This window comes from Squalius cephalus (assembly GCF_949319135.1).
Source record: "Squalius cephalus genome assembly, chromosome: 18".
In the NCBI taxonomy this organism is placed as follows: domain Eukaryota; kingdom Metazoa; phylum Chordata; class Actinopteri; order Cypriniformes; family Leuciscidae; genus Squalius; species Squalius cephalus.
In genome coordinates, this window is record NC_137139.1 from 29,323,816 (window position 1) to 29,340,900 (window position 17,085).

Genomic DNA, 17,085 nt, shown 5'->3' on the forward strand with positions numbered 1-17,085 from the left:
GTTAGAACAGAAACTCAAATTAACTTAAGAGATGGGATTTATCAATGCTTATTGCTTGGTTTTTCTAACACTGAAATACACTATATAGTTGCATTTCTGCAGTCTGTCACGTGTAGAATTTCACTGTACGTTTCTAAAATGGGTTGTTTGTTGACGTGTTGTTAACACAAGTGCTTGGGTACATCAATGTCAGGCCTAATTGAACGAAACCTGTTCTTTGTCCAGGTTTGGATGTTGACCGGGGACAAATTAGAGACTGCAACCTGCACAGCCAAGAACGCCCATCTAGTGACCCGCAATCAGGACATCCACGTGTTCAGGCCTGTAAGTCCTCTCCAGACTTCTTATTTCAACCTTCATTTTTAAATAGGTCATATCTTGCACTTCTAAAATGATTTATCAACCCCCCCACCCTCAGGTTAAGCAATAAAGTTCCTTGCACCAGAAATTATATCCTATTCTCACCCTAAAACTAAAAGATTGACTAGCCTCAGTGCAGGAGAAATGAGTAAGGCTTTACTGGTTGCAAATCTTTCATTATGTTATAGTAGATATTTTAATGGTGCCTGAATCTTTCTGATGATTCAGAAATGAGAGACCATGAGCAAAGAATGCTGCCTGATATTGCAAACCACCTTGACCATAACATAAAAGACATAATCGCTCACAAATGTATATATATATATATATATATATATATATATATATATATATATATATATATATATACTGTTCAAAAGTAATGGGTTGGTAAGATTTATTTTATGTTTTTGAAAGAAGTGTCTTATGCTCACCGAAGCTGCATTTATTTGATCAAAAATACAATAATAATTTGATTCTAATATTGTAATATTATTGCAATTTAAAATTACTGTTTTTGTTTTAATATATTTTAAAATGTAATTTATTCCTGTGATTCAAAGCTGAATTTTTAGTCTTAAGTGTCACATGATCCTTCAGAAATCATTCTAATAGAAACATTTCTTATTATTATCAATGCTGAAAACAGTTGCGCTGCTTAATATATTTGTGGAAAACCACTATACTTTTTTTTTTCTTCAGGATTCTTTGATGAATAAAAAGTTCAAAAGAATCTTTTATAACAGTATAAATGTCTTTGCTGTTACCTTTGATCAATTTAATGCATCCTTCCTGAATACAAGTATTAATTTCTTAAAAAAAATTTTTTTAAAACATCGTAATGACCCCAAAATTTTGTAGTAGTGTGCATGTAAGCTCATAAAAAAAAAAAAGTCTCCCAAGTGTCTCCAACACAAATGTGGTCCACAGCTTGATTGAGTTTAGTAGCGTTCTGAGAAGCAAACAGGGAAAGTAGCATCCTGTGCCCTCTCTATGTGAAACATGACTCTACGAGCTGTTGTGGAGTTCCCATGTGGCATGCTGCCACAGAAAGATAGGACGCTCTGAGGAAGGTTGAATCTTCCCCACAGCAGCGGTTCCTGGAAACAGAAGACAATGGCTGGCACAACATGAAAACAAGCACCTCGTTCCCTCTGGATCGAAGAGGCATCTGGATTGGCTTCCTCATGGACACAAATGGCATCCAGATTGAAGTCTGGTGTGTTTAAAATTGACGGATGAATTGCTCTGGTGCGAACGTCCAACAATTAGAAAACATCCTCCGTTGGCGAAGAGCTTCGGGTAGATTTATGTGAACAAAATTGGTTGTGGTTCATGCTTCGGGAATAGTTCACCCGATAATTGTATACTCACCTTCATGTCATTCCAAACCTGTGTGATGTTTCTCGTATGGAAAAGAGCAGCCTGAACATTCTTACTAACTACTCTTTTAGTAGTTCACAGCAGAAAGAAAGTCATATACGTTTGAAAATGACTTTGAGTTTGTTTACTCCTTCAACCTTTCAATCTAACATCTCAAGAAAGCCATATCTGCCCAAAGCCATCTGTAAATACAAAAACAACAGTTACTAATGGTGAACTTCCTGTGTGAAACTTGCAGACAGCAGGCAATGTAAACCTCACAGTTTAGACGGTTGCGCTGATAGCTAGTTGAGTCTGCCATGGTCTGCCACCCAACTGACAGCTGAAGTTAATATCTCAGTCTCATGATCTTGCTGTGGTTCACCGCTGAGATCATTATCCGAGTGGCTGATTGTGTGTTTGTATGAGAAAACACACTCCTAATGGTGATCTCTCCGATGTGTTGCAGGTAACCACTCGAAGCGAAGCTCACCTTGAGCTCAACGCCTTCAGGAGGAAACACGACTGCGCGCTGGTGATATCGGGAGACTCTCTGGAGGTAATGTGAGCCCACATGTACACATTACATTTGAACCAACCCCTTACACTTTTGCAAACTTTAGAGCGTAACTCAACTCAAGAGACATTGAAAAGAAAGCAGAATCTTGAGCTATTACTTCTCTAAGCATCATGTCGGACAGTTTTGCATTGGCAAGAACCACTCGCATTTTCATTAGAAATTTATATGAACTTGAATCAGAGTTCTGATTAATCTGTAGATATGATAAGTGTAAAACATGATTAATATAATGAGGTTAAAGGCCCTGTTTACACCTGGTATTAAGAAGCGTTTTGGTCGATCGGATCACAAGTGGACGAGACTAAATACAGGTGTAAATGGGGTCTAAACTGTTTTGAGCTTGTCAACTTACAATCACTTCCAGAGGTAACCGGATATCCAGACCGGATTGCTTTTGTAGTGTAAACCTTCATGTGGTCGAATGTGTTCGAACAGCCACAAAACACCGCCTACTCTCCGCCTGCTGACCTAATGTGTAAAAGTTATGGGAAGAGCTCTAGCCAGACGGGATTCAAACTTTGTCGGCTGAAGATCCAAATTTAGTTTGAAGATGAAAAACGTACCAAGCACAATGTTCTCTCACCATTCCTGATTTCTAACACACTCACAGTGTTCAGTGTGATCTTGCGGCTGTCGGAGCAGAAACGAAAGCTGATGCTCTCCGTATGCTTTTCTGTCGTCGCTCTTATGTAAATTGCGCTAGCTTATTTCTTATTGAAAGATCTGAAAAAGCCCATACAAACCTTCCCTCGAAGAAATCAGGACAGAAGTGGTTAAAAGTGGACAAAAGAGACGGATTAAAACACCAGGTGTAAACGGGAATGTCTCTCCCTCGTCTACTTGATCCGATCGACTAAAACACATCTTAATACCAGGTGTAAATGTGATTCATTTATTAGTCTCAAATGTGTGTAATTCATGTGAAATTCACAGATGACATTATGTGGATTTTATATTCTGTTAATATAAAATCAGTTAATATAATCTCATAATGTTTGAATTTTTAGTAAATGACCAGTTTGGTCAATAGCTTGATTTATTTATTTATCCTAAACATTGAGGTTTTGTGTCATTCTGTGTTGTACAGTATTAATTTGTTCTGTCTGATGTCTCGTTGAATGGCCTGTTCTCAGTCCTGTTGTTGTTGCTGCTGCAGGTCTGTCTGAAGTATTACGAGTATGAGTTTATGGAGTTAGCGTGCCAGTGTCCGGCCGTCGTGTGCTGCCGCTGTGCTCCCACACAGAAAGCTCAGATTGTACGTCTGCTGCAGGAACGCACCGGCAAACTCACCTGTGCCGTGGGTGAGTATGCAGAAGCCATTGACACTGTGCACTTCCTCTGCCACTAAATCAATTAAATATACAGTGACATATTGTTGTAGACTCTCCTCGACAAAAACCCAATTGGATTTTCCCCTTGGCTTTTGGGTTATTGTAGAAAATAAGCTTTGTGATCTTCAAAAGTTTGGGCGAGTGAAAGAATTTTACTTGCCCAACTGGACAAGTAGCCTTATTAAAACTTCAGTGACAAAAAATAACTAGGGAAGCAAGAATGATTCTGATTTTATTACATTCATTGTAAACAGCGATTGATAACGGATAGTGTATTTCTGGTTACAAGATCGCACTGTTTTTGTTTACCTATGGTCATGAATAAACACAGACATAAATTAAGTAATAAAAAATATCAGTATTATTTAACTTTTTTAATAAATATAATAGGAATGAACAGCAATTGTCCCCCAGTTTCACAGACAAGGCTTAAGCTAGTCCCAAACTAAAATGTTTGAGCTGTTTTAACTGAAAGCAACTTGCACTGATATATCAATATGATATATACAATATGTCAGTGCCATTGTTTTGTCTCAACATGCACACCAGTAATGTTTTCTTTTTTCTTTTTCTAAGGCACATTTATAAAAGCTACTTAAATGTCCCACTTGAACGAAGGCCTAATCCTGGCTTAATCTAAGCCCTGTCTGTGAAACCCGCCCTGTAATGTACAGAACAAATCTAGATAACTAGCTAAAGATAACTGTTTAGTACTATATAGTGCTTTCAATATCATCCAGTTCAGCCCTTTTCTGATATTTGGAAAAAACTATGCATTAATATTAGCTGATACCATCATCAATATATAAGTTTCCATTGCACGTTTAATCTTGACATGTGACATAACATCAGTTTTATTGCCCTTTCATAAGGTCTGGGTCACGGCACCAGCTGTCTCTGGCTCATCGTTCACTGTTTTCTCTTTCTCAGGGGATGGAGGAAATGATGTCAGCATGATCCAGGAAGCAGACTGTGGCGTGGGAGTGGAGGGCAAAGTAAGAGCTACCAGTTCCCCGAGCAGCAGCCCTGTCACACACACTGTCGCCTTCTTCCGGAGTCTTCCCTCCATCTGCGCTTACTGCGTCAAACACACGCCGTACACAGGCTCTTTTCAGACCTCTGCTGAGAGATTCTCACATTTCTTACATTACATGGCACTGAAAGCATGTAAAATGACTCCAAACTTTTTCACGCAACAACTTCCCATGACTGATTTACAGCGTGTTAGTTTTAAATCAAAATTCAGCCTATTTATTTTCTAAATAGAAGTTTCTGCTCTTATTTATGTTATTTTAAAGAATACAATGTCTGTTTTTCTATATTTGTAATTGAAATAACTATCTCAGCCCCTAAAACAACTTTAATTGGTAATCATATTTTATTTTATTTCACTTAAGCGGTAAGGTATTTCAGGCCATGCTATATTGAGTGTATTGGCATAACATTTTATTATTCTTATTTATTTAGATTTTTATTTTATTTATTTTACTTTATTTTATTTTATTTGAGACCATGCTTTTTGTTTATTAGCATTTAACAACCAACTAGTCAATTAATGTGTTCAGCTAGTTTATCTAAAGGTTTTTTCATCTTGATATTTATTATTATTATTATTATTATTTTATTATTATTATTTATTTTATTTTAAAAGTTCGGCTAGGGATATAATGCATATGAAAATTTCTTGCTGTATTAATCAATCAGGACTATCCATATTAATATCAGAAATATGTCACATTACGGATGTCAAATACTTTACGAATGGCGCATCATGTTGTCTAAGGACCACCAAAGATTTCAAAATAAGTAATGAAAAAAAAACTTCAATTGACACCACTGGAAAGTCTGATTTCAGGAATCCCATCCGGAGGTGGACTGCCAATTTAGAAACACATTTTAGACGTTAGACGTTTTATGAGTCTAAATGTACCTAAAATACAAAGTTGACCCACTTGTTATGCGTCAAACGAGATTTCCTGGTCATCAAAATGAGACGTTATGAGAAGGTTAATTGATATTGAGTCATTCATGACTAACACAGTAAGCCTTGATAGACTTTGACGTGGTTAGATGGGAAGTTGTTATTTTTTGTGTTTTTTTTTTTTTTTTTTTTTGCTTTACCCAGTCACTCCTAGACTACCCAGTGATCCAAAGATGCTTAATATAGCCCGGCTTAATCTAGAAAACATTCTTGCTTGTGGTCCAAAAAAGCGTGTGTAAGCGCTCTGACCTGTTTGTTTATTTATCTGCGTGTGCAGGAAGGGAAGCAGGCGTCTCTGGCTGCAGATTTCTCCATCACTCAGTTTAAGCACTTGGGCAGACTGCTCATGGTCCACGGCAGAAACAGCTACAAACGGTCCGCTGCACTCAGCCAGTTTGTCATCCACCGGAGTCTCTGCATCAGCACCATGCAGGTAGTGTCTGCTCGAGTAATTATCCAGCACTAGCCCATGAATCACAGTAGCTGCAAATAAACAGTGTAGTGTTGAAGGTTTCAGGTCTTAAATAAAAGAACATGTATTGGTCTAAACTACACACACACACACACATATATATATATATATATATATATGTATATGTGTGTGTATATGTATGTGTGTGTATCTATGAATTATATATTAATTATTAATTTAGTGTCTGTGAATAATTTAAATATTACAGTTTTTATAACACTAACAAAAAAAGAACCCAAAACTACCATGCTATAATTTTTTTTTTTTTTTTTTTTTTTTAAACATATACCAATGTATTACCATAGTTTTTGGAGATACACCATGATTTCTTTACACGATTTCAATTATTTTGGATGAGCAATCATAGTAATAATAGCAATTTTCGGGATCTGTCCCATGGTAATGTTGAAATATTTTATTTTATATATTACAAATAATATTTATTTATATTATTATAATTATATTTATTTTTTGATATAATACCATGGTAAAACCATAATTTTTGCATGTGTACAATGGTCATTCCATGATAAAACAAAACACTAAACTTGTCAGTATTTATCTCACAAAAAAAAAAAGGCAAACTACAGCTACATGTTTGTTTGTTTTTTTACTATGCAAAAAACTACATACATTGACTACAACATAATCAGTTATTTTGTTAATATTATTCTCTTGTTTATGCATGTGTTCATAATTTCTTTGCATTACAGCCTGGCCAAAAAATGTCCACACAATTTGGCAAGTTTCATAAAACAATTGACTCCAAGCACAACTACGTAATATGCTTACAAAATCTGTAACAAATTTTTAATAAGGGTGAAGATATTGCCAGACATCGCTGTTGGCCACTGCTGTACACTGAAAAAATACCGTTGCATATGAACATGGTAATCATTTAGTACTGTGATGTATATCAAAGTACCATTGTATTGCCATCTAATGCAATTGCTGTACTATTGTACCACTGCAGCAGTTTTCTGACAGGACTAATGAATATACCATGCCTTTAGTTGCCTGCTGTCTTATATTTCTGCTGATGTTTTTCTTCCCATGTGTCCTCACAGGCCGTGTTCTCCTCTGTGTTCTACTTTGCATCTGTTCCACTTTATCAAGGCTTCCTCATTATCGGGTGAGTGTGCGGGTGATGATGACTCATTTGCACTCGGTGAAATCTCTCTGGCATTTCAGCCATGTGTTTCAGACAGCTCTGACATTAGAGGATCGCTGAGGGATTTGTTCCATCAAGAGTCACGGTCACTGAGCTAGAAGAAGCTCGCCAAAGCTGATGTCCATCAAAAGAGTCTTTGTGAAGCCTGTGATGAACAAGGGGTTAAAGCGGACAGGCTCTTCTAATTCAGCGAAGATGAGTTCAGGACAGGGAGAGAATAAAGCTGAAATTTCACCCACACTAGTACAGCGGTGAATCAATCTAGATCTGTCACTTTGACTTTCTATGCATATGAAATATATGTGGGCGATTCCATGTTGGGCGCATTTTACTTTTATTAACAGATAAATGTCAGAGCTTGATGTTTTCAGTTATTCTCTCAAAGAATTTCCCTGGCTTGGATTAGTTATGAAAAAATCTTTTTTAAATTTAATTCTTTCTAGTTATATATTTTAAAATATGCAGTTGGCTTGAAATTGTATTTTTGTGAGTGCAAATCATAAAATCCTTGTCCAGTGATGATAGATAATTGGAAAATCATTGGTCTGATGGTCTGGTAATTAAATTAGAAACATGAAAATATCCTGAACAACATCTCGGTATCACGGTTTCCACAGAAATATGAAGCAGCACAACTGTTTTCAACATTGATAATAAGAATAAATGTTTCTTGTGCAGCAAATCGGCATATTAGACTGGAGTTAAAATTCAGCTTTTCCATCACAGGAATAAAAATACATTTTAGAAATAGAAAACATAATTTTAAACTTTTTTTATAATTGATTGCAATATTTTAACATTATTTTAAATTGTAATAATATTTCACAATATTAGTTTTTTTTGTGTGTTTTTTTTGTTTGTTGATCAAGTAAATTCAACCCTAGCAACTTTATTGTATTTTAATTTGTCTGTGCCGATGTGCCTTACAGCTACTCCACTATCTACACAATGTTTCCTGTTTTCTCCCTGGTTTTGGATAAAGATGTCAAGTCTGAGGTTGCCATGTTATATCCTGAACTTTACAAGGATCTTCTAAAGGTATTTGACCCTATCATTCTCAAATGAATAGCCTACACTATTTAGTTAATGAATCTTTTGTGTTTTTTAAAAATATTAATAACTGTGATTGTTTGCAGGGACGGCCTCTCTCATTCAAAACGTTCTTGATATGGGTCTTGATCAGTATCTACCAAGGTAAGCGAATAATGTGGTTATTGTACCATATGGTGCAATGCATGAACTTTGCAACAACCTTCACTCAACAAAGTAGTTGTGCTGTAAATTGAGTAGACCATTTATGTCTCCCACTGACTGAAGCGTATCTGTGTTTGTAATGTCCATTCAGAGGCTTGTTAAGAAAGCAGCAGCAGTAGCACAGTGTGGTGAATGTTGTTTCATCCAAACAAAACCCACACACGTGTTTTTGCTCGCCCGCACTGAATAGTTTATTTGTGTCTGTGGCTACAATAGTCGAATAACACAAGGAGGTTTTCCACGATTGCTTTTTGAGCCGCACTAGCAGCCTCCACCCTGCTGTCTTTGTGTGTAAATCTCTCAGCGTCACACTTTGTCATTCCATTAGTTTAGAAGGTGATTCTGTTTGTGTTAGAGAGCGCTGGGTATTTCCTCACTTCTTTGAGAGCTTGTTTTCAAAAGAGAAGTCCTACATCCCTCGTTGTTATTCTCTGTCCATGAAGTTTTTTCACTCAAATTCCCCCATCTATAGCATGTTTACATTTGTGCTTTAAATAGAGCCTTCAAAGTTGAATGGTCTTGAATTTCATGCATGCATTAATCAAGTTTTTCAGTCCCAGTGGTGTTTGAGGTTGAGCTCAAAGTTCACAATAACACTTCAGGACAGGAAGCGCTCAAAAAAAAGCTAAATCCATGGAAGCGTTCTTCCTCTTCCTGAGATCGCTGATCGGACAATCTCAGGGATTTGCTATGGTCTCATAAAGTGAATCTGAGACAGACGGTTTCTTTTTATCATGACCTCTGTCATATATAGTATTTGCAGCTAAAAATTAATACACAAGTTCTTTATTTAACTTGAAAGAATGAACTTTCCAATAAATCAGAGTAACACTTTATTATTGTAGATATTATTTCAGAAATGTCATATTTCAATGTACCTGTCAAGTGTGTAGTGTACATGAACTATTTGTTAAATATGCACTTACAAATAGTATATACATATACGTGTGTGTGTGTGTGTGTGTGAGTGTATTATATATATATATATATACACACAGTACCAGTCAAAAGTTTGGAAACTTTACTATTTTTAATGTTTTTGAAAGAAGTCTCTTATGCTCATCAAGCCTGCAGTTAAAAAAAAAAAACAGTAATATTATGAAATATTATTACAATTTAAAATAATGGTTCTCTTTTTTAATATATTTTAAAATGTAATTTATTTTTGTGATGCAAAGCTGAATTTTCATCAGCAAGTACTCCAGTCTTTGGTGTCTTATGATCCTTCAGAAATCATTCTAATATGATGATTTGATACTCAGTTATTATCAATGATGGAAACAGTTGTGCTGTTTAATATATTTTTTTGGAATACTTTTTTCAGGATTCATTGATGAGTAAAACGTTAACAGCATTTATTCATAAAAACAGCATTTATTCAAAATAAAAAACATTTCTAACAATATAAATCGTTACCATCACCTTTTATCAATTTAACGCATCCTTGTTGAATTAAAGTACTAATTTCTTAAAAAAAAAAGTTATTGTTCCCAAACTTTTGAACGTTAGTGTATATTGTTACAAAAGATTTCTATTCTAAATAAATACAGTTCTTTTTAACTTTTTATTCATCAAATAATCCTGAAAAAAGCATCTCAGGTTATAAAAAAAATATTAAGCAGCACAACAGTTTCCAACATTGATCATAAATCATCATATTAGAATGATTTCTGAAGGATCATAAGACACCAAAGACTGGAGTACTTGCTGATGAAAATTCAGCTTTGCATCACAAAAATAAATTACATTTTAAAGTATATTAAAAAAGAGAACCATTATTTTAAATTGTAATAATATTTTGTAATATTACTGTTTTTTTTGTTTGTTTTTTAAACTGCAGGCTTGATGAGCATAAGAGACTTCTTTCAAAAACATTAAAAATAGTAATGTTTCCAAACTTTTGACTGGTACTGTATATATATGTATATGTGTGTGTTTGTATGTGTGTGACCCTGGATCACAAAACCAGTCATAAGTCGCATGGGTATATAGCCAAAAATACATTGTATGGGTCAAAATTATTGATTTTTCTTTTATGCCAAAAATCATTAGGATATTAAGTAAAGATCATGTTCCATGAAGATATTTTGTAAATGTCCTACCGTAAATATATAAAAATATAATTTTTTTTTTGTGAGTGAATGAAGCACAATCGCGAACATAAATGGACAACTTTAAAGACGATTTTCTCAATGTTTAGATTTTTTTGCACCCTCAGATTCCAGATGCTCAAATAGCTGTATCTCGGCCAAATATTGTAATATCCTAACAATACACCAGTGGAAAGCTTATTTATTCAGCTTTCATATGATGTACACATCTCAATTTTAAAAAAAAAATACCCATGTGACTGGTTTTGTGGTCCAGGGTCATTTTCGCTGCGTATTGTGCTTAATCAGTCAAATACACCCAAAATAATGTCAAAATGCCAGCCTTGTCTTCATGTAAACGCAGCCAGTTATGTTTTAAGTGAACGCAAACAGTTGAGAAAGAAAACTCATGTGTATAATGGATCTGTGCGTCAGGTCTTAAAGTGACAGCAGCATAATATACCTGTTGTCAAATTATGGGATAATATTAAAAATATCTATATGGCAGTTTTTCGCCATGTTATCGATGTCAAAATTGAGGCCAGTGAAAATGCTGAGTGGCTAGAAACTTTGGAAAACCACTTGCCACAGTGGCTGGTGAGCAAAAAAGTTCATGTCAAGCCCTGTATACATGTATATAAGCACACTGCTAGAAGCACACTCCTAGTGTGCATATCCAGCACGCTTCTAGAAGTCTCTTGATTAGATGCTGGTGGTAATAGAGATGTGCTGTGCTCTCTGCAGGGAGCATCATCATGTACGGGGCTCTGCTGCTGTTCGAGTCCGAGTTTGTGCACATCGTGGCGATCTCGTTCACGTCTCTGATCCTGACGGAGCTGCTGATGGTGGCGCTGACGGTGCAGACCTGGCACTGGCTGATGATCGTAGCCGAACTCCTCAGTCTGGCCTGCTACATCGCATCCCTGGTCTTCTTGCATGAGTTTATCGGTGGGTATGCTTTCATAAACACATGGGTCACAAAAAACAGATTTTAATTTTTTTATTTTTTTCGGGGCGAGAGAGACGAAAGGCTGTAAGAAAAGCGTGTGCGGAAAGCCCTTATATGGAGATGGTTTTGGGCCTGTTTTATGCAAATGAATTACCTCGTGCACGCGGCCGCTCATTTAGAAAACTCCAAATTCACTAACATCAGAACGATGTTAAGAACAAATTCTTGTGTGTACAAACGTGTTGTGAATTAGGCGGAGATTTTTCGTGAGAAGTTCTCCTGTGCGTACAAATATGAAATAATCCATGCAATTATTAGTGAGTGAGACCTTTTTTTTCATGCGCTCTGGTTAATTTTTAGATTTTGGCCTATTTGTCTTCATAACGTGTTCTATGAGTAGTGGAAAGAAACATTCAAAATACTCTTTTAAATGTTTATTTTATTACACTTTATCTATTTGCACCTGTAGATTTGAATAACAATACATATCTCAAAATAAGCCAGAAATCTCCACTTCACTTCACTTTTTCTACAGAGGGGTTTGTTCATATATCATTTGCCTGATTATATACATTTTATTCCTTAAATTCGTAAAATACTTTTCTTTTTTTTTCCTGGCTGTTGACAGTTTTTTTATGATTCATAGTGATAAAAAGAGCTATCCAAAATCCCCTCTATAGCTCTTTTGACTCTAATATGTAAACAAAATGAAACGAATTTTGAACCTGTCTTTATTCAGTATTTACCCAGTTCTGATCGGGAATGTATGCAAATTAGTGCATATTTCAGTAGATAATGCCTCATTTCCATGTTAAAGCATAACATGCAGAAAACTTGTAGCACAAAAATGTTGTATTCTTAATGTAATCGATCAACTGGGGAATATGGCGATATCTATTAGTGATATTTTTTACCGTTCACCTTGTCTTGCCTTAATCACTTTTTGCATTTAACACACATTACTTAGCAAATAGTTTTGTGGTGTGATTAATTGTTCTTGTCATTTTAGTGATATATGTTGCATCTATGCTTTCTGGTCAAGGTTTTGCTACTGCTTTATATCCTATTATCATCATGAAATCCTGTTGTTATTGAGCGATCTTGACGTCAGAATTTCGGACATATCCAGGTAAAAAATGTGGCCACATTCCACAAAACCAATACTGTTTTCCCCAGAGAGAGTTAAATCTGATTGTATAAAATGTGGCAATCAGCATTCCAGGGCCGCTGTGGCCCGTTTCTCTCGTACGACACCGGGCAGCCCGAGAGCGGCCCACAGCGCTATACAGAGCTCACCGCGGAGGGAAATACCACAAGCCTGCTCTCATTTCCTGATGCTACCCCGGCCAAGGTCTTTGTGTTGATCAGAGTGCTTCTCAATTTGAAGAGTTCTACACTTTCTTACAAAGAAAAGCAATTGAGGATTCACATATTTATGTTATTTTAAATGCACACGTGCCAGTAGCTCAGCTGTTTTCACAATGCTTATTGCTCGCACTCGTGCACACGTAACCTACGTATGTCAGGGTGGCGTTTTGATGAATATGTAAATCTATGCTGTGCGAATTTATTATTATTATTATTTTTTATTTTTTTCTCTCAATAACAAAAGAATCATACAAAAAAGATGACAGCGGTGAGAAAACAGCAGTTAACAAAGCATCTGGTCATAGCGATGTGGATATGTTTGCACCAGCTCTGCAATTCACAAGCATTACTTTTACACTGTTATGATAGTTTGATTATAAAGTATATTTGAGACTATAGACTATATAGACCTGACTATGTGAGACTATGGTTTGAATTAATCCTTTTTTTGCATGACACATTGACATTAAAGTGTAGAATACCTTCTTTGGCATTATCCTGAACATTGTATAAGCATTCGTTTCATGTGCCATTGAACGAAAGAGACATGAACGTCACACCCTTTGGATTTTCTAACCAGAAACGTCCCGAGTCCTTCACATGAAAATCAGTCTACAAGCTAGGAAGTTGGGGAAAGCTCTCATTTTTTTAACTTGCGTTACAAGCTGTTCACATATTGGCAATACATGTAATTTCGTACATGTAGCCCCTTTATATGAACAGGTAAATAAAACTATTCTCATGAGACCCTGCGTAGACATCCTTAGTTTTTATAATGATATACACCAATTTTTTATTTAAATTGCTTAAAATTGTTCTAGTTTAATGGTATTTAGTGTAAAGTTATATGCTCAGTTGTTTTAGGCAATAATCATTTTTTTGTTATGCTAAATAAAAACTATTTAGTACCAGAAGTTTATTTTTGTGATGGCACTTTTTATAAAATAAAATTTAAAAAAACATGAAAATTTGTATATATATTTTTTTTATTTAATTACGTTTTTAAAAAACATTCATAACATAAGATTCATTAAAAAATGTTCTGTCTCAAAAATAAACAGATTAGTCAAAAAGTTAGCTACTTTTATCAAAAATAACTTCGATCCTGTTGGTAATGCATTCAAGACCTTCAACATAACCATTTTCCTTTTGCCCACCAACGCCACGTTGAGAATTCGTTATTGGATCTCGATGCGAATCCTGGCGGAGAAGATGATGGATCCATGATGGCGGAGATGACTTGTGACCATCTCGGGGCTCACGTTCACAGCGCACGAACAAGTGTCTTTTCAGTTGTGTTGATGAGGCATTCGGACACCGCAGCGCTCCGAGTGCAGTCCAACTCCGGTGGTGTGTGGCACCTGACCACATTAAACAAAGACTGGTCACCCCGACTGCCTCGCAGTGTGACGCTAGTTTCCAGCAATCGCACAAAACATTTTGGCCAACTTACATTTCAGAGTCTCTCCTTCTACTGACCTGACTGTGGTCTGAGAGTATTTCACAAGCTCCGTTTTGAAGTCTTTCCCTACAATTCTGGGAATAAAGGTTTAAAAAAAGAGCCAAAGGATTATTCAGCAGGGATCGTACCCAAAACAAAACCATTGATGGGAAAGACTTTTACGTGAGCGTGTGACAGACGAGACTTTTGGATCTTGAGGGGATTGACAGTGTTATGTACATCTCAAATGTATGTTTTATGTAATATTTAGTCCGCTTACAACCATCTGATACAGATTGAAATGGCAAAATTTGTTAGATACAATCTGATTGGTTGGTCCCAATGAAACTTCTGAGGTTTTATAGGTTCTTAAGGATTAGTTTAATAAAAAGCTCTGCAGTGAGTGTTTCTGAGAACGCACCACAATTTTATCCCTTAAAACTCATCTTTGGGAATCAAAATGACAAATTTAAAAGGTTTTTCCTGTGAAAATAATTTCTTCATGCCTTAAAATAGCTTGAATTTAACACCCTTGCTTCATTTAGTATACGCAGAACCATGAATATGCAAATGAGCCCCGCCTCCACTCACTCACTTCAGCTCAGAATACCTGATCCACTCGCTCGACTGTAGTAAACGCTACACAATGGCAAGTGGGAAGTTTAAGTGGAAGTTTAGTTCAGCCATATTCAGTGGTTCTTCTAAAAACCAGCATCCTTAGAAACGCTTTGAACATCATAGAAAGTCACTGTGGAAAAGCTCTGGCCGTCATGCCGACGGGATGTTTGTGGCGGTAAGAAGTAGGCGGTGAAACATAGCAAAGGCCGCTACTGCTCTTGAGTATCTTTTAAAGTCCCCCTGTGGTGAAAATCCAGCTTTTAATGTTGTTTATATGTCTATGTGGTGTTTTTAATACGCTTTAAGACAAACCATGTGCAAATTCATAAGTCAACACCATTGCTGAGTATTTTCTCCTTAAAACTGCAGTGAACCAAAGACAGTCTCAAAAACGCGGTTTGAAATCGCTGGTGTTTCTGACATCACAAACTACCTTGTAACCAATCAGGTCAACGTGTGATCGTCAACGAGTGGATCTCTGAGCTGGTGTGAGTGAGTGGAGGCGGGGCTCATTTGCATATTCATAGAATCGCGTATACTAAATGAGGCAAGGGTTTAGAGTCACATTCAAGCTATTTTAAGGCATGACGAAGTTATTTAATTTTTTTCAAGAAAAAACATTTAAATATATAATTTTGGTGATCAGAGGTGAGTTTTAAGGGATAAAATGATTGATTACAGGGGCACTTGTTTTGATGCCACTGACCTGGCAAACTTTTCTAGATTCTTTCAAATCTTTTAAGCATGACTTTGTTTCCTGTTAGATGGATCAAAACATTCTCACAAACTCCTGGAAATTTCATAAAGTCAGCCAATCAGATTAGACCTGGCCAGATCAAGAAACTCTTTGCCACTTTTGTGCAGTATGACTCAGAGTCTGTGAACAGACTATGGATGTGGCGTCTGAGACTGAGTCCAGCATGAGCAGATGTTTGACAGTATCCAAATGGAGATGGGCACTAACAGTATTTTTATTTGTGTCTCTCACAGATGTGTATTTCATCGCCACCCTGTCTTTTGTGTGGAAGGTGACCGCCATCACTTTGGTCAGCTGCCTGCCGCTCTACATCCTCAAATACCTGCGACGACGCTTCTCGCCTCCGAGTTACTCCAAACTGACCTCTTGAACCCTTTACTGCCTCACTCGCCTCAGTCCGGCTTGCTCTCTAACCACTAACTCGGCTCAAACAAACCTAAAACTGCTGGAACGTCAGGTTTGATTCACTCCTTCATTCACCCTGATACTAAAATCACAAGTCTGATTTTTCTATATTTTTGGTCAATGAGCCAGTTAAGTAGTTTAGCAGTCGGGTTAGCCCTGAGCAGTTGCTCATACTGACAAGAATGGACACTTGTTTGACGCAGTCCAGACGCCATTCGCTCTGAATCATGTAATTTCTCTACTGTTTAAGTTGCAGTGAATCACTCTCCCTGAGGAAGACTAAACACACTGGTTAGCTTTGGGATTCATCCATGAGAGAGACAACAGGGAAGTTTTTCCGTGAGATTTAATAATCTATTGCTATTATGCGTCTCGATTGCATTTGTATTCTCATGTGAAAAGGAATAATTTGCACAAAGAGGAAAAGGGAAATTGGAGTTGACTTGTTTTAGGGTGTTTTTGGTACCTTTTTTATTTATTTTCCAAAACTACTGAATTTATGTGACTTGAAAGGATGTGATGAGGTTAAAAACAGAAAGTATCTGTTGTACCCCCCCCCCCCCCCCTCTCCCCCCCAAAAAAGAAAGAAAACAAAAACAAAACACTAATTTTTTTTTTGTCAATTTGTAACACTTTACAATAAGGTTCCATTAGTAAAAGTTAATGCTAAGTTAATTAATATCTTTGTTTGTTAACATTTGTTGATCAAAATACAACTGTTCATGTCAGCTCAGGTCCATAAAATAATATTAACAGATACATCTTTTTATTTTAAATAAAATACATTCTAACTTATCAAAATTCTCAAAATTGTGAGATATAAATTTGTTGTACTTTTTTTTGTTGATTTTTTTTTTTTTTTTTTACTCTCAAAATTGTGAGATAAATTGCTATTGAGATTTTTTCTCATTTCCACCAGAAAAAAAAGGTAATTCCGAGTTTATCA

The 17,085-nt window shown here is 36.2% G+C and overlaps 1 protein-coding gene across 1 annotated transcript in view; it reads left to right on the forward strand.

Annotated features, from left to right (window-relative positions):
* atp9a (ATPase phospholipid transporting 9A) overlaps positions 1 to 16,701 on the forward strand; it is a 48,116-nt gene extending 31,415 nt beyond the window's left edge. The window contains exons 19-28 of the mRNA XM_079850439.1: positions 226 to 324; positions 2,192 to 2,281; positions 3,459 to 3,603; positions 4,564 to 4,628; positions 5,892 to 6,047; positions 7,154 to 7,218; positions 8,187 to 8,295; positions 8,394 to 8,451; positions 11,346 to 11,549; positions 15,968 to 16,701. Coding sequence (XP_079706565.1) covers positions 226 to 324; positions 2,192 to 2,281; positions 3,459 to 3,603; positions 4,564 to 4,628; positions 5,892 to 6,047; positions 7,154 to 7,218; positions 8,187 to 8,295; positions 8,394 to 8,451; positions 11,346 to 11,549; positions 15,968 to 16,104 — 1,128 coding nt within the window. The 3' untranslated portion in view covers positions 16,105 to 16,701. The remainder of the gene's footprint in view (positions 1 to 225; positions 325 to 2,191; positions 2,282 to 3,458; positions 3,604 to 4,563; positions 4,629 to 5,891; positions 6,048 to 7,153; positions 7,219 to 8,186; positions 8,296 to 8,393; positions 8,452 to 11,345; positions 11,550 to 15,967) is intronic.
* The last annotated feature ends 384 nt before the right edge of the window (positions 16,702 to 17,085 follow it).